Raw genomic sequence first — 27514 nt, 5'->3', positions numbered from 1 at the left:
TAGCTCTATAAGGCCCTACTTATCCTAACTGTAATAGATCTTCTGTGTCTGAAATTATAAATCAATGAAGATTTTAAAGTTCTGGATGACTAGCAAATGGTTTATGTCCATTTTATGTGGATTAAAAAGCCTAAGCGAAACAATTTTATAGTTTAGGATGACAATGAAAACCAACAGGATAGAATTTGAAGCTATAGTTTTAGAAGAAAAACAAATCCCAACAGGAGAATATATTGCCGCTGTTGTTAAATCATGAAATTAACTCTTAGAAAGTAATCAATTATGTTGCTGGAAGATTAAAGCTGAAAGAATTATTAGTTTTTGATGAAAAATAGGGTTTAAGAATAAAGAAAGGCACTAAATAAGATTTACTTATCAGATTCTAAAGCTCATGAGCATTAAAATCAGTACCTTTATAGAACACTCTCTCGTCCCAAGCCATTTGCAATTTGACGTGTCAAAAGTAGGCACCACCCACTTATATTTCCATTTTCTTTTTGATAAATTATCAACTTCCTCTTCTGATAATTTGTAGTCCAAGTGACCACTGAAGGAACTACAGGAAGAAAAAACTGGTGAAATTTATGAAGAAATCTATTAAAAAGAAAAGAGCAAGAGCAAGCAAGAGAGATGTTTCAAAATCTCTAACTCATCCTAGCAAAAGTTATCAAATAAATCAATTTTGCAGAATTATTACTTCCCTTAACACTTGCAACATCATTTTCTACAAGCCTTTTCACACAAGACCCCATCACAAGAGAAAAACAATAGAATAACCACCATTTGTTATATTCTATCGAAAAGTTACCAGACTATATCATTTATGAAAAAGTAGTTTACATAAATGATAAAGTAGTTTACAGGAAAGGAGCAAATTAGCAAGCAAAGGATGCTAATCAGATGTGCTTTCTACTAACGAATGAGCAACTGTTTTGACCTTTAAACTCTATTCTTTGCATAATGCAAATCTCAAATAACTGCAGGCAAGATGGAGGAGAAAATAGGAAATTTTAAATCAATGTACTAGAAGAACCATATTTTCATGATCCTAAAATACAGTTTCACCCACCATTGCTCTTTGTTGTAATAAAACCTTTACCACGGCATTGAAGTTGAGTTACTAAAAAGTTGTAAGAACTAGAGATTTATGGTGTGGAAAATAAATTATATGTTCCAACAACATGGTACATTTCCATCCAAGAACATTTATAGCATCCATTCCATAAAATCCTTGAGTTCCTTCCTCAAAAAAATATATATATAAATAAAATATATATAGAAACAAAGATGAGTAAATGATGAATTTAATACAACCAATAAAGAAAAAGGCCCATGGAACATAGCCTATAAGGAGTTATATGGGTACATTTAGTTTTGTTTATTTCCTGTTTCCATACTATGAAAATTTTCGAGAAAAGAGAGAAAGAAAAACTGTGCTTTTATTAAAATTATCTTAAGCTATTTTAAATAAATGTCATTTAGTTACCAAAACATTTCAAATGCATGATCTTTGACTTATATAGGTTATAATGGAGGCAGAAGTAATTGGAGGAGGAAACAGACAGGAAAGGGAATGCCTAGTAGTCTTTTTAGATGAAACTAAAGATTGTGGGGGCGGTATCAGGTGGGATTCAGATTCCATAAATAAGAGGGTAGTGGTTAAGACTTTCTTGACTCAAAGAGAATAGAATCCTATTCAAGAAATCAAATTGAAAGGCTATGGGTGGAGGTAATTTACTAGTATTTAGAGTCGCAGAGTAGTGCAATGAGATCTCTTGTGAGGAACAAAAGATGCAGGGTGAGCCCTCACTATCTTCGGTTGATGGATTATGAAGATACAGAGAGAATTGAGGGAGAACAGACAAGATCAAGAGAGAAAAATGTAGAGAGAGATGACAGAATTCAGATTATCATTTCACAATTGAATTCTCTACCTACTCTAGCCTATATAGGCTGTCTAGCCTTTCAGTTATTAGAACAACTGAAAGGTACAAACAGGTAAAGCAGCAAAGTACAACACCTAACTAATACATGTAATATACTATGACTAATATGCCCTTGGGGTAGTGACATAAGCCTACACCCGAGGTCTTGACACTTCACAGCAGGCCACCTTGTTTCCCTTCCCATTACAAGTTCTCCCTTCCTCCCTCAATGATACAAGTTCTGACTAAGCGGCTCCAAATAGCTTCAAAAAGATCAAATGGTTTCTGCCTTATTTGAAGACCATGTCTATTAACAGTTGCTGATTTCCATCTAGAGTGTTCCCATTTACTTGATACCTAGGGGATGTAAGGTTTGGACCTGATGCTCTGCTTGCATACATGTCTAGTATCCAACATAATAAATTACATGACATGTATGATGCAACTCTCATCTCTACTCTAGTATCAAAATCATCCATCTCCATTGAAATATTAGACCCAAAAAAAAAGGGGGGAAAATTGAGTTGTCAGGATCCTATGGGAACCCGGGACAAATTTGTATTTTACTTCCTATGATTGTAACAGTAGGTGGTTAAGATTGTTGTATTGTAACAAGAGGCAGGTAAGGCTGTTAGATGGCGGGTAGGAGGTTGTAGGAAGCTGTTAACACAGTTGAAAGGTGTAACAACCAAGCTGTTAAAGATTGCAACCACCACAGGGTGGCAGGAAAGGGGCTATACAAGGCTCCCAATTCAATAAAGACAACTAATGAATTTCATAACCAACTGATACTCTTCTCTCTCTCTCTCTCCTTCGAAACTCTTTGTTTCGTCTCCCCCTCTCCCTTTGTTCTTTCCCCCTTTCTCTCTTTCCTAACCCTAATTTCCCTCTCCAAGAGAGATTCCCTTGTCAGGACACGAGGTCCTGACATGAGTTTATACCCAGCCATGAGATAACGACAGATATTGAGGACATTTGTGTCATGTACCTAGGGTTTATCCTAGGAGTGGATTGACAATCAGAAGGATCTGATGGAATAGAATCAAGAACAGAACTATCACGACCTCGCTCTTGTAGTAGGAATTAATCCTTCTCCGATAAGAATTCGAGAAGGATTTAGAGATGAGAGTAGAGAGTAGAGGGTAGAAAGCAGAGAGAGAGAGAGAGAAATAAGAAAGAAACAGATTCTGATATTTCTCATTGATAATTCCTCACAATGGAGGGGTGCAGAAATATAGGCCGTTTGGGGGATATTCCCCTATCAAAGGTGGGCCCGCACCTGGTACAACTTCTAACAAACTATATTCCTTTTTGTCTTCTTCCTACCTAGCCGTTCACCACCTTAATTCAGCTAATGCCTAAACATCAAAATGGCAGTGTTTCCCTACCAGCTACTATCGAGATAATAATACCAAAATTTAAGGATGCAAACGGGAACAAATGCTGGAATGACAGGTCATTTCGTGACAACTCCCCCTCCGTTAGCCATTTCTAGTCCTCGAGAAATGCTAAGGAGGCTGGCCGCTTGTGGAAACTGCTTGAGGAATTCCGAAAGGTATTCCCACATGCTGTCTTCCGAAGTGTGCCCCCGCCATTTGACCAATACCTGGATGAGTGGCGCTCCGTGCTTATATATCACCCGCCTATCGATAACAGTCTCTGGCTCGGTTCTTGCACTGACCTCCTTGGGAAGGGCTGGTAGCACTGAACTTGTGGGTTGAGCTCCCACTGACTTTTTTAAGAGTGAAACATGGAAAACATGGTGAATTTGTGACCCTGGGGGAAACTTCAATCGGTAGGCTACCTTCCCTATTCTGGCCTCAATAGGGAACGGTCCATAATACTTGGGGCTAAGTTTAGTAACTTTCCCTCGAGAAATTGACTTTAGGTGGCTATACCTCAATCGGAGATACACTTGATCCCCTGTTTCGAACTCCCTCTCACTTCTCTTTCGATCCACGTTCTGCTTCATGCGATTTTGGGCCGAGGCTAGCTCTTGCTTCAACTGCTGTGTCATCTCCCTCCTTTGTTGTAAATACTCCTCCACTGAGGCCACATTAGAGCCCCCTCCCACTGCTGGTAGAAAAGGTGGTTTGTATCCGAATAAGGCCTCGAAAGGGGACATTTTAATCGACGAATGGTGGCTGGTATTATACCACCACTGCGCTAGGGACAGCCACTTATGCCATTCCTTGGGTTGCATCAAACAGACACACCTCAGATATGTTTCTAGGCTCTGGTTCACCCTCTCGGTCTGTCCGTCGGATTGAGGGTGATATGCAGTGGACAAATTTAGCTTTGTTCCAAGGGACTTCATTAGCTCCTGCCACATCAAGCTAGTAAAAATCTTGTCCCTATCAGAGATTATAGTCTTAGGAGCCCCGTGCAATTTGATCACCCTATCCAAGAAGACCCTAGCTACATCTTGAGCCATGTAAGGATGGGTCAGTCCGATTAAGTGGGCAAATTTAGTTAGCTGGTCAACTACGACCAGGATGCTGTCCCTTCCTTCTGATCGAGGAAGCCCTTCCACAAAGTCCATCGAGACACTAGTCCAGGCCCAGTCTGGGATGAGTAGGGGCTGTAGTAACCCCGGGTAGGCCACTGTCTCTAACTTACACCTCCTACATGTGTCGCACCTTCGGACCAGCTCTTTAATCTCTGTCTTCATTCTCGGCCACTGGAACACTTGCTTAACCCGGAGGTAAGTATTTTGTTCCCCTGAATGCCCTCCCAATGGAGACTCGTGCAGGGCTTGAAAAATCCTTTCCTTGATCCTTGGATCCTCCCCAATCACAATCCTCCCGTGAAACCTCAGTAGCCCTTGATTCAGCGTGTAGCCCCCAGTCTCCTGGGCTCCCATTATCAGTTTTTCTATCACTGCCTTAATTTTGTTGTCCCCTTCATAACTGTCAATAACTTCTTGGTACCACTCGGGTACCATGATGGTTATAGCCGTTAGATCTCCTTCCTCATGACATCAGGACAGTGCATCAGCCGCCTTGTTTTCCTTCCCCTTCGGTACTGAATTTTGTAATCCAACCCCATCAACTTGGTCATCCCCTTCCTTTGTAGCTGTGTTTGGAGCTTCTGTTGCAATAGGAATTTTAAGCTCTCGTGGTCCGTTTTTATAATAAATCTGTTTCCCTCTAAGTAATGTCTCCAACGGTCTATCGCCATAAGTACAGCCAGGAGTTCTTTTTCGTAGATGCTGAGTCCCAAGTGTTTTGGACTCAATACTTGGCTCAGGAAGGCTAGCGGTCTTCCCTCTTGAACCAACACTGCCCCTATCCCGATTCCGCTAGCATCAGTTTCTAGAGTGAAAGGCTTATCAAAGTCGGGGAGCCCCAACACGGGTACCCTACTCATAGCCCCCTTGAGATTTTCGAAGGCTTCCTCAGCTTCGAGTCCCCAACTAAATCCTCCCTTTTTTAGCAAATTGGTCAGTGGTTTGTTGATAATTCCATAGCTTTGCACAAACCGGCGATAATACCCTGTTAGTCTTAGGAATCCTCTCAAGGCCTTCAAGGTAATGGGTCTTGGCCAGGACACCATTGCCTCTACCTTTCTCGGATCAGTACTGACCTTATCATCTGCTATGATGTGTCCGAGGTATTCCACCTGCCTTTGGGCAAAAGCACACTTGGACTCCTTAATAAAAAGCTGGTGGTTTCTTAGGATCTCAAGGGTGAGTTTGAGGTGGACTAGGTGTTGATCGAATGTAGGGCTGTAAACAAGTATATCATCAAAGAATACTAATATGAATTTACGAAGATAGGGCTCAAAAATTCTGTTCATGAGGGATTGGGAGGTTGCTGGTGCGTTGGTGAGGCCGAAGGGCATCACTAGGAATTCAAAATGTCCATGGTGGGTTTTGAAGGCGGTTTTTGGTATATCATCAGCTTTCATCCTAATCTGATGGTATCCGGCCCTCAAATCCAACTTGGAAAAGAATTTGGCATGGTTAAGTTCATCTAATAGGTCCTCTACTAAGGGTATGGGAAACTTGTCTTTGCTGGTCATGGTATTTAGTTGTCGGTAATCGACACAAAATCGCCATGTTCCATCCTTCTTTTTGACTAAAAAGACAGGAGAAGCGAATGGGCTTTGGCTAGGCCTAATGAGGGATTGTTCAAGCATGGTTCTGACCATTTTCTCAATTTCATTCTTCTGATTGGGAGGGTATCGGTATGCTCTAATATTAACCGGTTCTGCTTCTGGTTTGAGGTTGATGTTATGGTCAAACATTTGGGTAGGGGGTAAGGCTTGGGGTTCCCTAAAGAGATCTTTGTAATCCACCAATAGTTTATTAAGAGAATCCGAGTGGCATACCTGGTCTTGCATCCCTTGGGGTGTGCTCACTGTCAATCCCATTTCCCCCGGCAGTGTTGGCTCCCCTTGATCACTTCTGCTGCCACCAACGAGAAGAGATGAGCTATCTGACTCCACTTGCCCCTCAACACTCTTTGCAGCCTCTTTCCTGATATCATTTTACAGGTTCCCATCTCGTTTCCCCCGGATAGGGTCATCCTTTTACCATCTTTCTCAAAGGACACCTCCACCCTATTGAAATCAAAGCTGATAAGGCTCACCCCCTTCATCCAGTCCACCCCTAAGACCACATGGCATCCTCCCAGCTGAAGCAATCTCGGGTTGGTCTCAAACTTCTCCCCTTGCATCTCCCAACAAAACCCATTACAGGTGAAATTGCTTAACACCCTTTGGCCATTGGCTACTGTCACGCTCAAGGGAGGGGTTCCCGTGAGCGGGCACTTCAATTTCTTAGCCATGCCTTCATCCAAGAAGCTATGGGTGCTCTCGCTACCTATCAAAATCATGAGGTTGCAGTCCTTAGCTTGGCCTTCTACCTTGATGATCTTGTTGTCGGCCACTCCCTTCAGGGCGTGTATGGAGATCTCCCCGTTGTCTTCTTCTTCTCCCTCTTCCTCACCTTCTTCTCTGGCCTCATCTTGCCCTTCCTCTTCCTCCCCTTCTAGCAGCAAGATCTGCCTCTTGCACTGATGGCCCGGGCGGTATCTATCTCCACATCTGAAGCATAGGCCTGCTATCCTCCTTTGTTCTCGTAACTGTTCCCCATAGGGAATGGAGCTCGTTCCCGTTGATGGCTTTCCTACCGCGTTACCTTTGGTCGCGTCACGGGTGTGACCCCTCGCCCCCATGCTAGACGTTCCCGTGTTCGCTCCCCTTGGTGCTGCCTTTGCTTTTTGACTAAGGCCTCCACCATCATCTCTTGCAAGTGAGCACTCTCAGAAGCTTGCTCGACTGTCTGAGGCTTCATCATTTTTACCATGGGTCGGAGTTCTTCGCTCAGCCCACTCGTGAAGCTTGATACGAAATAAGCTTCCGAAAGGTGATGGTTGTGGTTGACCATATACGATCTAAGCTCTTCAAACCTTCTGAGATACGATCCCACACTCCCGGTTTGCCTCAGCTTATTGAATTCTTCGATAGTGTCCGCCATACTCCTCTCCCCAAACCATTCACATAACTTCTCGAAGAATTCCTCCCAGGTGTATTCTCTCCTTAGCCTCAAGCACCCCTGAAACCACGCATCTACCACCTCATTGAAATACGCAGTGGCTAAGCTTACCCTCTGCATTCTTGGTACATTGTACCATTCGAACAGCCTCTCACACTTCCTCAACCACCAACGAGGATGGATCCCTTCAAATACTAGGATTTCCATTCGGGGCATAGGGAACCCCAGAGGGGGGTTGTTCTGCACTTCTTCCCTCCTTCCTTCTATCCCTTCTAAGTCTTCCTGTCCTCCTCCTTCTCGGTTAACCATAACCCTTTGTAAAAGGGGTTCATTCTCCTCTCTACGTGGAAAATCTGGAGCTAACCTAATCTGGTTCTGCTGGGCAAACATCACCATGAACTGTTGAATTTGAGTTCCCAGTTCTTCTCGCACCCCCCACGTGATCGATCCTTCCAGCCTCCTTTCGAGTCCCTCCATGGAGTCCCCCACCCTTCGGTTCATAGCGATCAATGCTTTGTGATTTTGATTAGCCTCCAGCTCTGTCCTATCCATTCTATTCTGGAATTCTGTCACTGCCGATCCCAGTTGCTGAAGTCGCGTCTCCATGTCCTTCATACGAGTCCCTTCTGCCATTGTTTCTTAGTCACTGAGCTTCTGGCCGAGAATCTCTGCTCTAATACCAAGTTGTCACGACCTCACTCTTGTAGTAAGAATTAATTCTTCTCCGATAAGAATTCAAGAAGGATTTAGAGATGAGAGTAGAGAGTAGAAAGCAGAGAGAAATAAGAAGGAAATAGATTCTGATATTTCTCATTGATAATTCCTCACAATGGAGGGGTGCAGAAATATAGGCCGTTTGGGGGATATTCCCCTATCAAAGGTGGGCCCGCACCTGGTACAACTTCTAACAAACTATATTCCTTTTTGTCTTCTTCCTACCTAGCCGTTCACCACCTTAATTCAGCTAATGCCTAAACATCAAAATGGCAGTGTTTCCCTACCAGCTACTATCGAGATAATAATACCAAAATTTAAGGATGCAAACGGGAACAAATGCTGGAATGACAGGTCATTTCGTGACAACTCCCCCTCCGTTAGCCATTTCTAGTCCTCGAGAAATGCTAAGGAGGCTGGCCGCTTGTGGAAACTGCTTGAGGAATTCCGGAAAGACAGGTCATTTTGTTTCATGCATGAACTGCTCCACATGGTCGACTTCTCACCAACAGAACACTTCTTCGCCTTCCCTATTTGAACCAGTGGTTGCTCGCTTATTGGAAATTAACCACATCGGCAGCAATATCCAAAAACCGATTGGAATTCTCTTAGCTCAATCGCCGTCAAAGTCCTTCTCTCGAACTCCGAGCCTAATTGTTGCCCAGCAGACACCTTCCAATTCAGATAGGAAACCCAACCAATCGTCGTCAATCCCTATTTGTGACGACCGCGACCCACCCAATCACCGTCCACTGGTCGCAACCACTGGCTCAGTCTCGTAATTTACCGAAATTGCTTCACCTAATCGCCAATGTCAATCACCGTAACAAAGTCGGATCCTCGCTCCATCAACTCTCTGCTATTTTTGGAATCGCCTCCTAAAAGTTCAATTAATTTTGTTGCCGCTAAGGATTGCCTAACAATTGATCAATTTTTGTTACCTAGGGTTCGGAAATCAATTCCAAGATTCAACCAGAAATTTTCTGGTTGCTTCTCTGTCTAGAATGCCAAATTCACTGGAATAATCAGAATTGCACCAAGAGAAGAAACCAAAGGTTAAGGATCTACTCTAGGAGTCACCCCTGCCTTGTCTTCTCTCCTACACACTCTGATTATCGCCTAAACCTCCTTTCGTTGGAAATCACTACAATTGATCACTATGGATTAGCAACCTTCAAATATGATCTCGATCACTAGTCATCGGTTCTACTGTAGTTGTTGGCTCCTATGACATAGCTTCCTAAGATTTGTCTACTCTGTTGAATTTGTCGGACTCACCGAACCGATGTTAAATCACCTCATCGGAGTCTTCGGAAACACCATCGAAACCGTCTGATATACCTCCTAAGATTATTGCCTACCTTGCTGTTGAGAGCTAAACGACCTTACGAAAGACACAGCCAAGGATGACTGCTCTGAAACTATTTGTCATGTACCTAGAGTTTAGCCTAGGAGTGGATTGACAATCAGAAGGATCAGATGGAATAGAATCAAGAACAGAACATTGGAGAGAAAAAATGGACAGAAATGGGGGAAAGAATGTAGAGAGAAATGAGGGAGAGTGTAGAAGAAACGAGCGGGAGAGAATTGTAGAGAGAGAAAAATGAGAGATTCAATATCAATTCAAACTTAAAATCTTTCATCCTCAACTGTGGCTTATATATAGCCTAATAACCCCCCCCCCCCCCCCCAACACTTGCACCCATGTGCAATGTAACAAATAGCCTAACTGCCTAGTAGCTAAAGACAAAGCCCTATAACAAAAAATACAAAGGAAATGTAAACTCCTACTATTATATTTACTAATCTATCCTTGGGAAATCCTTAGGGTCAAGACAATTTGTAACCAAAATCCCAAGCTTAGGGCATTATTCATACACTTATGTCTTGTACTTTTTAACATTTATGGAAGGAGAACTAGCTTGCCTAACAGGTAAATTCATAGAAAAGTTCCCCTACCCAATGGTGAGATATATTCACAGCAATGTTTAATTAAAGTCTGGTGCAAGTTTTCTTCATAGCAAAACAACTTCATTGCTTTCCCAAGAAAGTACTGAATTAGCAAGGTAGAAGTTGAAGCATCATTTCATAGCAAAGAAAGAATGAGGATGCTTTCACATTTAAGAAACAACAAAGCAGCCACATACAACTGATAAACATAAAAAGCTTGGGAACTGGAATTCAAGGTTCCAAGTTTTTAGTAACTCTTGTGTTCAAATTACAACAACATATCCAGCCTTTAGATTATTAGGAAAAAAAAAAAGAAAAAAAAATGAAATTAGAATTTCAATCAATGTCGGTCGAAATTGTTAAATAAAAGAATTGAAATTCTTAAGCATCATTTATTTTATTCTCACAAATACCCAACTATTCAATCTTATATTTTTAGGGTTCTCCAATCTTTTCCTTCACCTTTCTGATACTGATTTTCTCATCAAAATATTAAAAACAAAAAAAAAAAGTCGCATCTAAGATAAGCACAAAAACAATATTTTTTCTGCAATAAAATTTAAATACATCACGTGTTTGATTTTTATATTTTGTTTGGGTCACTGTTTTGGCTTTAATAAAGAATCACATATACACACGCATAATGTTGTCAGATTTCTAATGTTTTAACTTCTTTCTTACATAATTATTTCTTAATGTAATCTTATTTTTGGTACTTAATGTATTAATTAAATTTCTTTTACAATATAACAGTATGTAACTCTATCTTATTTATTTTGTTGAGTAACCCCTAAAAGTTAAAATTAATTTTTCAATATTGTATATAGCTTTTTATTTTGATTGAGTTGTTAAGGCTAATATCGTCAAAATATTTACTTCCTTTTCCATTTTGATTCCGAACATAAGAATTAAAATTTAATTCATATTTCTAATGTTCTGTTCCAAATAAAATCATCAAAATTATAATTGTATTGAAATCACTAAAATCATGGAATTAGAATTCCAATTCTATAAAATTTGGTTCCATACAAGTTGTTAAAGTAGTAAAATATTTTCTAGTTCTTTTCATATGGTAAAATAAAAATATACTTCAGCAAAAATAAAAATACACTTGTAATGTTAAAAAACGAATTTCATTTAATATGCTTTGTCAACATTTGTGTTTCTCAACACCATCCTCGGTGTCAGAAAATTTACAGGGAAGCAAGTTAGAAAAGTGGCAATCCTAAATCAGACTGCCACTGAACAAGACTGGGGACGCATTACTGCCAACAGATTGCTAGATGGGCAATAAATGAAAGGAAAATCAAGAAGAAACAAGAAAAGAAGGTCATGATGTGACATTTTAGCGAATTGAATCATGTACAAATATATATGAGAAGTGTGATAACAAACTCCACAAAGAGAGGAAAATATTTAGAATCAACGATAAAAGAAATAAGCATCAAGTAAGGGATTGTCACGAAACCTTGCTGATGCCTCTAGAACCAATTGATCATTATCATTTGAATCATGTACTTCATCCATCTCATAGGCTTCATCATCATCATCAGTGCCAACGTCTTCACTCTGTTCTGAAACAACCACCAAACCTAACCCTTGTAAATTACTTCTCATGCCAATACTTTTAGGAGATTCCTCAAACCCATATATATCAAAAACCATCCATTTTCGGTTCCCCCCGCGCAGGGGGGGGGGGGGGGGGGGGGAACTTGGAAAAATATGTGGTTACCATCCTAGAAGTCAAAAGGAAAGGTATAATAAATGCTAAATTCCAATACTAGCAGAAATGGGGAATAGACCAGTTGGAGATAGTATTTGAGATTAAAAGAAACAGAGAGAACAAAAACAAAAAGAAAGGCGGCTGCAATATGAAAGAAAATAAACTTGCTCTCTCCTAACTCTTATTAGGTATTTTTTATGGGTCAAAACAACTCATTGCTTTGGAATATTTTCTATAGTAAAATGATCGTCAGCAAGTTTAATGAGTCAAATATTGGTAAGGACAAAAAAATTTCACTTTTGCACCCATGCTTCATGACAAAATCCTAGGGAAAAGAAACCTTTTGGTTATTGTGATGATATTTTGTCCATAACCATAAAAACAATTCTTAATCTTATTAGGGTGACCTATAAAGTTGAAAAAATAACCTTAGGCCAAACAATTTATTCAAGTTTCATACCATAATAACATCTACATCCTTGAGATTTCTTGTAAAACAGTGGACAAGATGATATTATGATAAAATTCTATGCATTGAAGCATGGTTAAAAGGTGTGATTAAGGACAAGAAAAGAAAACCCTTATACTAGTAAGAAGAAAGAACCCCATATAGAGTTCTCACCTTCTTCAACATCATCCTCTCCCTCCAATTCACTAGAAGATTCCAATTCACTTCTCGCATCATCTTCTGTCTCACTTTTGTCCTCTTCTTCTCTTGGCCTGTGCACAAGAGAGAGAAATGATAGATGCTGGTTTAATATTGCTTAACAACTAGAGCTTGAAGCAAGCAATAAGAAATCAGAAATCATCAGCAATGAGATAAATCAAGAAAAATAAGAACATTCAACCTAATAACAAAACTTATCGAACATGGAACAAACCCATATACCACCTAAATGAAAGGCTAGAAAGCACATGAACTTCAAAGAATATACGTTGTTAGTGTCCAACAGCAGTTTGGCCACCTACAGTTGCTGAACACTGCCAACTGTGTGAAACACATAAGATTCCTTATTATTTCATTTTGTTAAAATCCCATGTGCTTTGCTAAAAGATACATGAAACATATTGCAATTTCAGGAAAATAACTGAAGAAACAATGACAAATTATCACCCAATAATAAAGTAGAAGCAATATGAATTTAACTATTAATGCCTCTTCATTTTAAGGTTTTCTTAAGTATAGGAAACCCAAAATTACTAGTATGTTTACATACTAACCTCAAAAAATATTTCTATTCTTCACTCTTCTTTCCATATTTATTCGATATATAAATATGTTTGCAACAGAAAAAATACAAAAAATAGATATTACTCCCATATTACTCCCATGAATACATAAATATCAAAAAGAGATACTGATTAATTGGGTGTCCCTGTTGGGTTCTGCATTATTTCTGAAAATTGTTCACACTTTGTTTCATGCCTTTCTCAGACTAACAAAACAATAAAAATCTTAAGGTTGCATTTGGATGGGGTCATTTGACCCCCATCATTTGGTATTTTGGGATTTGAAATCCCAAAATCAAACTTTGGCTACCATTTTATAGAAAGGAATTGGATTTAGGTCCAAATCCATGACTTAAAAAATGGGAGCATTTCAAATGACCTCACAAGGGGTGCCATTTGGACTAAAATATTTAATTACACATTAATTATAAAAGATTTTAGTCTCATTCATTAATGACAAATACTTATATACATATATTTATTAAAATATACACACATACATATGCATATATGTATGTACATATATATATGCATAGATAAGTATACATACATATATTTATACATGCATACGCGTACATATGTATAAATATACAAGTATATGTATACATAAATATTTATATATGTATGTATATTTGTGTATTTAGATGTATATATGCTTAAATATAGGCATATATATTATATATATTATGTGCACATACTTACATATGTACATATTTATAAACGTACATACATATATGTATGTATGCATATGTACTATTTACATATGTATATATACATGTGTACATAGGTCTATATATTTTTACATAGGTGCATATGTGATATATATAAATACTAGCGTATGCCCGTGCCTTTATAATATTAAGATTAAAATGCAATTATAATTTATACGTATTATGTAATGTTCAACAATTTTACAAATCAAAATATAAGAACAAGTAAAAAAAAATTGTAAACACTAAACAAAAAATAGAAATTAAAGTTATTGTATACTTGTTAACGTTTTATAATAAAAAAAAAATTACTAAATCTATATAATAAAGCACATCAGTAAGTGTTCTACCAGCCTGTATCCTACAATTAACTACCAGCATATATTCTACAATTTCAAACGAATCAAATATAAAAAAAATTAAATATCAAATAATGCACAACAGTCAATACTCTGCAATTTAGAAGAAATTAAAATTAAAATATACACCAGTTAGTGCTACTGACATCAAATTATAACTACATAAAAAAAATAAATATTATATTGCCATACACCAAAAGAGTAGATTAAAACTTTACACACCTATATATATATATATATATATACACACACACACAAACACACATGGCTACGGCCATGGCAGCGGCCGCCGGTCACCATGGCCGCGGCCATCAACGAGGGGGAACCCCGATTCAAGATCGGAGAACCTTGGATTCCCTAACTATGCACAGTCGGGGAAACCTTGGGTTCCTGACCGTGAGTGGTCGGGAACCCTTGTGCTCCCGAACCTTGGGTTCCCCGATCATACGTGGTCGAGAACTCTTCGATTTTTATATTATTTTAATTAAAAAAATTATTGTAATAAAATAAAAAATAGAATTAATAAAATAAAAATAGAATTAAAAACAAAATACGAATAAATGAATTCTTTTTTAATATATGCAATACGATAGATTAAGTATCAAAAATTCAACACCTAAAGATAAAAATATTAAATTTCGAATTAAGCTTCCTACTTTGATATCATTATTTGAATAAAGTTTTATACTAAAAACAACATTTGATCATCCATTATTTGGAATTGAATCAAAAGTTAGACGGTTGGTAACTTACACTGTTGGTGTTTTTTTAAAAACAATTATACATATTTAAAAAAGAGGTTTCTATTAAAAAACAACATCTATCCCATTTCCCCTCTCCTTACCCTCCTAGATAAGGCAACACCAATTTCAACAGAGTTCCTCACCTTTAGAAATCCAAGCATTGATGCAGCACCAAGAGAACCACAAATGCAAGAAAAGAACACGTAAAGTCCCATTAAAGCAAAACCCAGTAAGAAAACATGAGAATTTCACAAAAACATAGAAAGAAAAGTCCCCCTTTTCCCAATTTCACATCCATCGCCATGAAACAACCAAAAGAAATACAAAACCACAACACAATGTGGGAAGTTCCAAGAAAATCCCAATCTTGCCACAAACAACAATTTGAAATATTAGAACTTTCTACACATACAACATCCATACCCTAAAACCTAGGCTAAATCAAGCAATTCAAGCCCCCAGATTCTGTTGCAAGAAACAATAGTGGTAAAATCATGTAAAGATTTCAAAAAAATTAAAACTTACACTGTTGGTGTTTTTTTATTTCAAAAATTTTAAATGTTATTAAGTATTGATATTTATAATACTTAATTGATATTTAAAATTAAGTATTAAATTTCAAGCAATTAGAGAGTCCCCGACCACTGCTGGTCAGGAGCTCCAATGAACACGTATTATCCAGCATAACTAAATAAACAAAGAAACAGAAAACCCAATACAATTTAGAAACACGCAGACACCTGTAGATACACATACACACACACATACATATATATGCACAAATGATAAAATCTACAAACAACAGAGAAGAGCTAAGGCAAAAGAGATCCAAAAACAGAAAACTACATATATTTACATATATCCACAAACTGACAAACATCACCGAACTTGTATATTAAATGCTAGTACACAGAGAAAAGAGAATGATACATTACTAAGGAGACAAAGTAATGTTTAGTGAAGAAATCAAAGGAAACATAGCATTGAACAGCGGAGGGAGGGGCGACGACGGCCGAAAGGGGTGCAACGAACGGCGACAATGGTCAACAAGGGGTGAAGTGAACGGCGAAAGGAAGGGCGACGACGGCTGGTGGGGCGACAGGGGGGGCGGCAACAACGTGGGTGGGTGGGTCTGTGAGAGAGAAAGAGAGAGGGGTAGTGAGTGAGGGAGTGGGAGAGGGAAAAATGAGGACGGCGTGGGTGGGCAAACGGCGAAGGGGGCAACGACGACGGGGGGGTTAGGCCAAGAAGGGGTGCAGCAAACAACAGAGGGAGGGGCGACGACGGCAGGTGGGGCGACAAGAGGGGCTGACGACGGCGTGGGTGGGTGGGTATGTGAGAAAGAAAAAGAGAGTGAGAGAGAAAGGCAGTGAGTGAGGGAGTGGGAGAGAGGGAAAAATGAGACGGTGTGAAATTACCATTAGATTGAATATTTTTCCAATTTCATATATTCTATGAAATTTTCTATAATTATCTGTCCTCATATACCTTAAAAACTTCATGCCCAAAACCAAGCAAATCCTTTATAAAGACCCAATTTGCCCAGAAGCCCACTTAACCCAACATCAATGGTGAATCAAATTGGAAAAATATTCAATCTAATGGTAATTTCACACCGTCTCATTTTTCCCTCTCTCCCACTCCCTCACTCACTGCCTCTCTCTCTGTCTCCCTCTCTTTCTCTCCCTCATAAACACACACACCCACGCCGTCGCCGCCCCCTGTCGCCCCATCGACCGTTGTTGCCCCTCCATCCGTCGTTTGCTGCACCCCCTCTCGACCTAGCCCCGCTGTCGTCTCCGCCCCCCTCCGTCGTTCGCCTACCCACGCCGTCTCATTTTTCCCTTTCTCCCACTCCCTCACTCATGGCCTCTCTCTCTCCCTCTCTCTTTCTCTCTCTCACAAACCCACCCACCCATGCCGTCGCCGGCCCCCCCTATCACCCCACCAGCCGTCGTCATCCCTCCATCGTCGTTCACTGCACCCCTTCTCAACCATCGTTCACAAACCCCTCCCTCCGCCGTTCAATGCTATGTTTCCTTTGATTTCTTCACTTAACAGTACTTTGTCTCCTCAATAATGTATCATTCTCTTTTCTCTCTGAGTATTGGCGTTTAATATATAAGTTCGGTGATGTTTGTCAAATTGTGGATATATGTAAATATATGTAGTTTTCTGTTTCTGGATCTCTATTGCCCTAGCTCCTCTGTTGTCTTTCGATTTTATCAGTTGTGCATATATATGTGTGTGTGTGTGTGTATCTACAGGTGTCTGTGTGCTTCTAAATCGTATTGGGTTTTTGGTCTCTTTGTTTATTTAGTTCTATTGGATAATACGTGCCCTTAGAGCCCCCGACTAGCGGCGGATGGGGACTCTGACTAGCGGCGGACGGGGACTCACCAATTTTTTAAAATTTTTAATTTTTTAAAAAGTTAATACTTAATTTTAAATATCAATTAACTATTCTAAATATCAATACTTAATAACATCTGAAATTTTTTAAATAAAAAAACACCAACAGTGTAAGTTTTAATTTTTTTGAAATCTTTACATGATTTTACCACTACTGTTTCTTACATCGAAATCTGGGGGGCTTGAATTGCTTGATTTAGCCTAGGTTTTAGGGTATGGATGTGGCATGTGTAGAAAGTTCTAATCTTTCGATTTGTTGTTTGTGGCAAGATTGGGATTTTCTTGGAACTTGCCTTCCCACATTGTGTTGTGGGTTTTGTATTTTTTCTGGTTGTTTCATGGCGATGGATGTGAAATTGAGAAAAGGGGGGACTTTTTCTTTCTTGGGTTTTGTGAAATTCTCATATTTTCTTACTGGGTTTTGCTTCAATGGGACTTTACCTTTTCTTGCATTTGTTGTTCTCTTGGTGCTACATCAATGCTTGGATTTCTGAAGGTGAGGAACTCTGTTGAAATTGGTGTTGCCTTATCTAGGAGGGTAAGGAGAAGGTAAATGGGATAGATGTTTTTTAAAAGAAACCTCTTTTTTAAATATGTATAATTATTTTTTAAAAAAACACCAACAATATAACTTTTGATTCAATTCCAAATAATGGATGATCAAATGTTCTTTTTAGTGTAAAACTTTATTCAAATAATAATATCAAAGTAGGAAGCTTAATTCAAAATTTAATATTTTTATCCTTAGGTGTTAAATCTTTGATACTTATTAATCTATCCTATTGCATATATTCAAAAAGAACATAAAGAATATCAGTGCAACAATGAAGAAAATCAAAAAAATTATAAGGCAGCAAAAAAAGTTGTTAGTGAAACAAGGTCAAAAGCATACGAGAATCTATATAAACGACTTGATACAAAAGATGGAGAAAGGGATATATATAAATTAGCTAAAGCAAGAGAAAGAAAAACAAGGGATTTAAATCAAGTGAAATGCATAAAAGATGAAAATCAAAATGTATTAGTGAATGAGGGAGCGATTAAGGAGAGATGGAAGGAGTATTTCACAAAATTATTCAATGATGATGGCGACACAAGAGTTAGGTTGAGACATCTTAGTAACTCCGAAGGGAACGTGAGCTATACATTTTATCGATGGATAAGTCCAAATGAAATAAGGCAAGCATTAAAAAAGATGAAAAATCTTAAGGCGGTGGGACCGGATAATATACCAATAGAAGCATGGAAGTGCATGGGAGAAGAGGGTATCTCCTAGCTAACGAAATTATTTAACGCGATTCTTAAATCAAAAAAGATGCTAGATGAGTAGAGGAAGAGTACTTTGGTCCCTATATATAAGAACAAAGGAGATGTTCAAAACTGTGAAAATTACAAATGAATTAAGTTAATGAGCCATACCATGAAACTCTGGGAGAGAGTAATAGAGCAGAGGCTCAGAAAAGAAACAGAGGTCTCAGAAAATCAGTTTGGTTTCATGCCCGGTAGGTCAACAATGGAAGCTATATACCTACTGAGGCGCCTAATGGAAAGGTATCAGGATCATCAGAAGGACCTACATATGGTATTTATAGATCTAGAAAAGGCCTATAATAGGGTCCCTAGAGAAGTATTATGGAGGGTTTTAGAGAAGAAATGAGTCCGAATAGCCTATATACAAGCCCTTAAGGACATGTATCATGGTGCAGAGACAAGGGTCAGAACATGCGGAAGGGATACTGAACCATTTAAAATTACAATAGGATTGCATCAAGATTCTGCACTAAGTCCATACTTATTTGCTTTAGTAATGGATGAACTCACTAAAGATATTCAGACAGAGGTGCCATGGTGTATGCTATTTGCAGACGACATAATGTTGGTGGATGAAACAAAAGAAGGAGTGAACACTAAGCTTGAGTTATGGAGAAACAATTTAGAATCTAAGGGATTTAAATTAAGCAGAAAAAAAACAGAATATATGGAATGTAAATTTAGTAAGAATGCAAGAGTGGAGGATGTTATAATAAAATTGAAAGATCAAATCTTACAAAAAAAACACCATTTTCGATATTTGGGATCAGTGATTCAAAAAGATGGAGAAATTCACGAGGATGTCACACATAGAATTAAGGCAGGTTGGCTAAAATGGAGAAATACATCGGGGGTGTTATGTGATGATAAAATCACATTAAAATTGAAAGGAAAATTCTATAGGACAGCTATAAGACCAGTTTTGTTGTACGGCTCAGAATGTTGGGCAGTCAAATACCAACATGAGCAAAAGACGAGTGTAGCGGAGATAAGGATGTTAAGATGGATGTGCGGCCATACAAGAAAAGATAAAATTAGAAATGAAATTATTCGTAATAAGATAGGAGTAGTGCCAATAGAGGAGAAGATGAGAGAGACTAGACTAAGATGGTTTGGTCATGTGAGAAGAAGACCAAGAGACGCTCCTGTGAGGAGAGTTGATGAAATGGAACAATTAATCAAAAAAAGAGGTAGAGGCAGACCTAAGAAGACTTTGAGGGAGACATTAAAGTTTGATATGAAGTGTATGGATCTTAATGAAGATATGACAAAAGATAGAAATACATAGAAGTCTAGAATTCATGTAGCCGACCCCACATAGTAGGATAAATGCTGGATATGTTGTTGTTGTTGTATTTTTTATTTTATTAGAATAAAATATTTTTTAATTAAAATAATATAAAAATCAAAGAGTTCTCGACCATGTATGGTAGGGGAACCCAAGGTTCGGGAACACAAGGGTTCCTGACCACTCACGGTCAGGAACCCAAGTCTTCCCCGACCATGCGCAGTCGGGGAATCCAAGATTCTCCGATCCCGAACCCGGCCCCCCCCCCCCCCCAACCCTACGTTGCTGGCTGTGACCATGGCGGCCGACTGCCATGGCCGCAGCCGTGTGTGTGTGTGTGTATAGGTGTGTAAAGTTTTAACCCACTCTTTTGGTGTATGACAATAGAATATTTGTTTTTCTTATGTAGTTATAATTTGATGTCAGTAGCACTAATTGGTATGCATTTTAATTTTAGTTTCTTTTAGATTGCAAAGTATAGGGTGTTGTGCATTATTTGATATTTAATTTTTTTTATATTTGATTTGTTTGGAATTGTAAAATACAGGCTGGTATTTAACTGTAGGATACAAGCTAGAATTGTAGAATACAGCCTGGTATGTAGAATACAAGCTAGTACAGCACTTATTGATGTACTTTATTATATAGATTTAATAATTTTTTTTATTATAAAACGTTAACAAGTATACAATAACTTTAATTTCTATTTTTTATTCAATGTTTACAATTTTTTTTATTTGCTTTTATATTTTGATTTGCAATATTGGTGAACATTATAAATCGTATATGTTTGTTTCTTATTTGAGTTTTGTAGAGCGTTTAATACAAGTTCTTCACAAATTTCAACATAATATGTATAAATTATAATTGCATTTTAATCTTAATATTATTTATACCGTGAGGCACGGGCATAAGCTAGTATATATATATGTAGTTACATACATACATTATATATTATATGCATGCATATGCATAATACGAATGTATTTACATGCATATACGTTTATATATTTGAATGAATGAATTTGAAATTCTCATGTATAAAAGTTATCCAAACACTGAAATTTCATAAAATGTCATTTTAAATGACAAAATTTGAAATGCAAGCATTTCAAAATCAGAATTTCAAATGACATTGTTTGAAATAACTCCATCCAAACACAACCTAATGGAAATCTAATCAGTAATTTACAGCAATCTGTGCTAACCAATTAAAAAGGGAAAAATAAAGTAACTGTGCCAAATCATGCCATGATCTACTTTTGTTGTTAACACAAAGTGCAAAAATAAATTAGAAAGGCCCATAGCAATCTAACCCATCACCATATACCAAAAACAACACAATATTTCAGTTTAGAAACAATTCCTTCATCAACTTTATCAGCCTAGCAGATTGGCATTCAACACTAATACTCCAATCGAATTCTAAGTAAATTTGCATACTACAAATGCAAGGTCCCAAGAGTTGTAATACCCCAAATTTTTAAGATAAATTGGGAATTAGGATATGTCATTCCAAATTTTAAAAAAAATATGGGCTTAATGGCAAGTTTGTATTGATTAGAGCTCTTTTTTTTAATTTGTTAGGAGGTTCCATTGATATAATTTTCCAAAGTGTGGGGCCTTAGCTTATTTTTTCAAAGTTTGCTGGGATTCTTGCATCATTTCTAGAAATTTTCAAGGCTTAAGTGAAAGCCTAAATTGCAGTGGGTTCAAGTATGATTTACAAAAATCACAGGCGTAATATATCAAAAATAGAGAGACAAAACAAGGGGGTTAAACTGGAATTTAGCAAACTCATAGGGCAAAAGTGCATGTTTTGAAAAATCTGCAACTTACTGAGCAACTTCCACTGCCACCTGAAGAGGTTGAATTTCAAGTATTTGACCTAGGGATGATGAAAAGGGAGAGGAACAGTGGGGATTTGAGGGTTTGGGCGGTGTGGATGGTAAATTTCAACTATTTAGAAAGAAGGGTTTGGCCGAAATTTGAGGGACAAATCAACCATGTTCTGATAAGGGTTTTGTTTCCAAGTTCAAGAGGGTTGGACTAGGACAAAAATGGGTTTTGATCGAAATTTGATAGAGATACAAGGCTCCCCAAAAACTCAAAGAACCCGCTAGATAAACCAGTACGACGAGGTAAGGTAACAACGTTCAAATTGGCCAAAAACCAAGAGGAAAAGAAGAGAGAAAAGGGGAAGAGAAAGGAAGAAGAAAGAAAAAGAAAAGACTAGTAGCAGAAAAGTCACCAAAGAAGACAACCAAGGGGAGTTGTTAAGGCGCATGCAACATAATCACCCGAGCGCATGAGCCACACACAAGCCAAGGCATGTGAGGCCCACATGCCAAGAAGGAAATAAAGTAAAAAAGAAAAGAACAAAAAATAAAGAAAGAAAGAAAAATGCAAAAAATTGAGGAAAATTACATAAAATAAATAAAAATATTTGAGAAAATACCATGTTTGAAAAATATTTCAAGCCTCCAGAAAATAATTTTGAGCCCATAGAGGCCACAAACAATAAGCTAGAAGTTGACAACAACATAAAAATTTTCCCAAATTTTCACTAGATGTAATCAAGGTGCAAGGTATGAGCGTTTTATTTGCATAATTGACATGAAATTAGTGATTGCATAACATTATGTTGAATAATATGAAATAAAGTGCAGAAAATGGTCTTACACGTGTTGATTTCCATTTTAGAAAATTCATGTGAATATGCATTCTATGATATTCTAATACTATTCATTGAAATTGGTCTCTCATAGCATTATGTTGATTGCATAGCATTATGCAAATAAAGTGTGGAAAATGGTCTTACACATGTTGGTTTATGCTGACTATAGGACCGATTATCACACAAGAAACCTCATTTCTCACAGCTAATTCACAATCAATAGAATAGAAACAAATATCAGAGAAAATCAAACCAATAACAGAAAGCAAAAGAAGAAGCTTATCCTGGTTCAGGCATAAAATGCCCTACATCTAGACTGTCAATGACCTTGACAGAATCCACTAGAAAGCAATAGGATACAAAATTCCCTCTCGCACACTCTTGGCTATGAACAATAGCCTTCCCTCCCGAGAATACAAGGACCAAACGAAGCTCTCTCTCAATTCTCTCTAGAGCCCATGCAAGATAAAACAAGAAGAATGAATGTTGAATACCTATTCCAAGAACCTATCCGCCTTTATTTATAAGAGATAGAGGCGGTTACAATAGGTATTTAAATGCAAATAAAAGAAATAAAAGACTACTGGTACTAACTTTTAAGAGTTAGTTATCATTACATTTTAAACTCAAAAAATATAAAAAACATGATTATTCCTAACTACATTTTAAAGCCCTCTACCGAGAATTGAATGCTTAACTAATGCAAATCCTAACAATTTCTATTTTTGAAAAGTGCATATGAATGTGCAATCTGTGACATTCTAATACTATCCATTTGTTGAAATCGGTTATTTCATATCCTATATCTTGGGGAAAAATGTCTTTGAAACATATACCTCACCCCCAAATGTATTTCTTCTATAAAATGTAGATGTAATTCGATGGATGGATGATCTGAAAAAGAAGGCATTGGCTGCTGAACGAGATATGGAGATAAAAAGTTTGCTCCTTAGAGTTCAGATTCAATTGCATGTTTATAATTCAATGTTTTCAAACTTGTACTCTTATCTTGTTGTATCTTGAACAAATTTACATTGCTACTTAAAGTCAACTCAAATGTATACATATTGGAAGTCTATGATTCATTTTAGGTTCAATCCAAACTATGTTCTGTGCTGAACTCTAATTACTTGCCCTAACCTTGTTTTATATTAATGTTGCTATGTTAAGGGGGTAAAAGGGCGAATTTTGGGAAACCTTGGGTCAAAGTGCAATTAAAGAAAAAAATCTGAAATTCCCGAGGTTATACTAGTCTGGAAAAGTGAGGTGTTACAAAAGTGCTCTTCGACTTCAAAAGGAAAGAAAAATAAGTTAATGAAGTTGCAGAATAAAAAATGACAAACTTATCAGATCATTAGTCACATTTAAAATATGAAAGTAAATTCAAAATATAGCTGAACAAAAATATAATATTTAACCAAACAGTTTATTTATGACAAACAAAAGCATTACCTCCTTTTATAGGCATTACCGAGGGACGCACCATGCGACCCAAATGTCTTCAATAAATTATCATACATTGTTGGCTCTTTACAACCAATTTTTGCCTCCTCTTCCGAACTTACAAGAGAGTGTTCCTTTTCAGCCTCTTCTTCAGAAGGTAAAGGAGAGTGCCCCTCGGATGAATCCCCTTTACCCAACAAATCAACAAATAAGGGGGGAAAAACCACATAAACTATTAGAATTCACACTAAATGGGGTTTAGTTCTAGGAAAATTGAAGCCCCAAAGAGACTTCCCAAAAGATTGCTAATTACACCAAAACCATTGTAGCGCTCTCACAAATATACAAAAAAAAAAAAAATACACAATTTAAAAAAATAAATAATATGCGAAAAAACCAGAAGTATTTTTTGTAAGTATTTGTCATAAAAAAAAATCAAATATATGTATTTGTCATTAATGAATGAGAATAAAAAAAATTATAATAAATGAGTAATTAAATATTTTAGTCCAAACGACACCCCTTGTGGGGTCATTTGAAATCCTCTCATTTTTTAAGTCCAAATCCATGATGAATTGGACCTAAATCGAAATCCTTTCTATAAAATGGTAGCCAGACATTGAATTTGGGATTTCAGATCCCAATATCCCAAATGATGGGGTCAAATGACCCCATCCAAACCCAACCTTAAGATTTTTATCATTTTGTTAATCTGAGAAAGGCATGAAACAAAGTGTGAAACAATTTTCAGAAATAGTGCAGGACCCAACAGGGACACCCAATTAATCAATGATTCAATATTGTTCTCTTTGAAATTTTTGTATTCATGGAAGTAGTATCGATTTTTTTGTATTTTTTATGTTGCAAACATGTTCATATATTGAATACATATTGGAAAGAACAGTGAAGAAAATAATTTTTTTTAGGATAATATATAAACAGACTAGAAATTTTGGTTTTCCTATACTTAGAAAACCTTAAAAAGAAGAGGTATTAATAGTTACATTCATATTCTTTATTATTGGGTCATAATTTGTCATTGTTTCTTCAGTTATTTTTTCTGAAATCGCAATATGTTTCATGTATCTATTAGCAAGGTACATGGGATTTTAACAAAATAAAATAATAAGGAATCTTATGTGTTTCAGGCATGTTTGCAGTGTTCAGTAACTGTCGGTGGCCAAACTGCTGTTGGACACTAACAACGTATATTCTTTGACGTTCGTGAGCTTTCTAGCCTTTCATTTAGGTGGTATGTGGGTTTTGTTCCATGTTGTTTGCTAAGTTCTATCAGTAGCTTGAATGTGGATAAATACATATGCATGTATATATATATATATATATAGAGAGAGAGAGAGGGAGAGAGAGAACGAAGGGATACCGGCAGTGACGAAGCGGCGGTTGTACTGCATGCCCTTGTAACCGCGTTTGGGGGGCTTCTTCTTCTTCTCCTGCTTTGCAACCTTCAGGGTTTGGCCTCTCACCTTACCCGCACGAGCCAGCGATCCGCGAACCTTAGCTACAACCAAGCAATTTCATCAACCCCAAATCACATCAATCTCTCGCGATCAAACCAGCGAAAACACGCGTATAAAATTTACAACTGAAACCATAAATTCGTAAACTGTATAGAAATATTCGAATGCTGGGGCTTTGAGGGCTTACCCATGGCTGAATCTCAGTTCTCCGAGCTCCAATTGCTACTCGCTTCGTCGGCGCGTTGCTTCGCCCAAGCTACCGAAGGGAGAGAATGACAACTAGGGTTAGGGTTTTGAGAATAATATATATTGGCCCAACAGCCCAAAATAATTGGGCCGGAAGAAATCCTAAAATCTGTTGGGTCATCTTCCATCTATTCACTAAACTAATATATCAAACAAAAAAAAAAGAATTTAAAAAAAATGCACTTTTGCTTTGGTTCAATTTTATAAAAAAAATCTAACTTTTATATTTTTTGTTAAAATGATGACATGGCATTAAATAATTAATTCATAATTAATTATCATCTCGTCGTTTTGTTACCATTTTTTTTCTTTTTTACTTCTTTTATCAACATATAGAGAACACTTGGTGGTAATTCACCCTAATTGACACTTATCTCTTCAAAATGAGTTAGTGTTATATCTATTGATTTTTAAATTACATTTTCCTTAACTTACCATCTACCAAAGTCGCAATCACTCGTCACAATCAAAAATATCACCACTCACGTTATAAACTTATGTCAATAAAATAAATTTCCTTTAAGTATTTTGTTTTAAAAGTACAAAAAAAAACCTTTACTAATATTTAATTTCATGACTTTGGAGGTACAAGTACTTAATTTTATTACTTTGCTAACCCTAACTTCTATCTAAATCTTAAATTAAAAAAATATAAAAACTATACCACAACTACCAATTATGAGCTAATAAACCTTTATTTAAAATATTTGATTCTTTTACTTGGATGTGCATAGCATAGGCCACACTTTTAGTATCTATAATCTTTGTACAAAATTTGTATCATGAGCCAAAAGGGTATTTTGAGCACTTGTTTAAAAAAATATTTAAAATATCAAATACGTCAGTGTTATTTTTTTTTTTTTAATTTTAATCTATACTTTATCACGTATACCAAACACATCAATGTTAAATTCCCGAAATTGTATTTCTTAAGAATCACATTCATGAGATTTTAATTGGTAGAAAGACACGAAACACAACAAACATTATGTTTAAGACTTTTGGAAAGGATGGCATATAATATAAATAAAATAAATGAGGGAAAAAGATGGTGAATTATCTCACTTTTATCAAATAGAATACCACTGTAACTATTCATTCCAAATTGAATGTGTTTGTTGAAATGAGTAGTCTTGCAATGCATTGTTATGTTTATTTAATTGTTCTTAATTTTTCAGGCATTTTCCAATCACTAATTGAGTCATTTCCAATTGGAACAACAACCTAAGTTTACTTTTTTTATTTGAATTAGCTTTAGTATTTTTATACTTATTTAATCTAGGATAAATTTGCAACTTGACTCTTAATTAAATTTTTTTTTGTAATTTGTCACTTTAACTATTAATTTTTTAGCTCAAATGCACCATTATTTTGCCAATTGGTTTTGCTTTAACCTTGTAGTCTAATTGTTATTATTTTCAAATCTTATATATAATGTCTTATCGTAATACAAGTATTACAAAAAGTGTTGGACTTTTTATTTAAGGATAACAGCGGCAGTATAATATAAATCAAAAGTGAGAGTTTTAAATTATATAATAGGTCCTTACACTCACTAAACTAAATAAATTTAGAAGAATGGAGATTTCATGATGAATACTCCTTTCACATTATACCAAAGTGATGTGAAAATTCGTTTTATACAAAGTGTGGAAATTCTGCATATAAATTTCCTGACCTTATAATGAAATCCACCATTCGAAACAAATATGATCTATTAACTGATATCGTAAAAAATTCAAATATAAGGTTAACATGATAAACAAATACAATAAAATTAGCATTTCACCTTGTCATATCACACA

At 36.8% G+C, this 27514-nt stretch overlaps 1 protein-coding gene across 2 annotated transcripts in view; it reads right to left on the bottom strand.

Annotated features, from left to right (window-relative positions):
- Positions 1–25785, bottom strand: part of LOC127801455 (protein NUCLEOLAR FACTOR 1) — a 79702-nt gene extending 53917 nt beyond the window's left edge. The window contains exons 1-6 of one of the 2 annotated variants that reach the window (XM_052336641.1): positions 25651–25785; positions 25367–25504; positions 23995–24172; positions 12435–12532; positions 11558–11681; positions 412–556 (exon numbers count right to left, since the gene is read on the bottom strand). In XM_052336641.1, the coding sequence (XP_052192601.1) occupies positions 412–556; positions 11558–11681; positions 12435–12532; positions 23995–24172; positions 25367–25504; positions 25651–25654 (687 nt within the window). In that variant the 5' untranslated portion in view covers positions 25655–25785. The remainder of the gene's footprint in view (positions 1–411; positions 557–11557; positions 11682–12434; positions 12533–23994; positions 24173–25366; positions 25505–25650) is intronic. The other variant, XM_052336649.1, reaches the window with a different exon arrangement.
- Between the last annotated feature and the right edge of the window lie 1729 nt (positions 25786–27514).

This window comes from Diospyros lotus, chromosome 1, assembly GCF_014633365.1.
Source record: "Diospyros lotus cultivar Yz01 chromosome 1, ASM1463336v1, whole genome shotgun sequence".
NCBI lineage: Eukaryota > Viridiplantae > Streptophyta > Magnoliopsida > Ericales > Ebenaceae > Diospyros > Diospyros lotus.
This window is presented reverse-complemented; position numbering and strand designations above follow the sequence as displayed.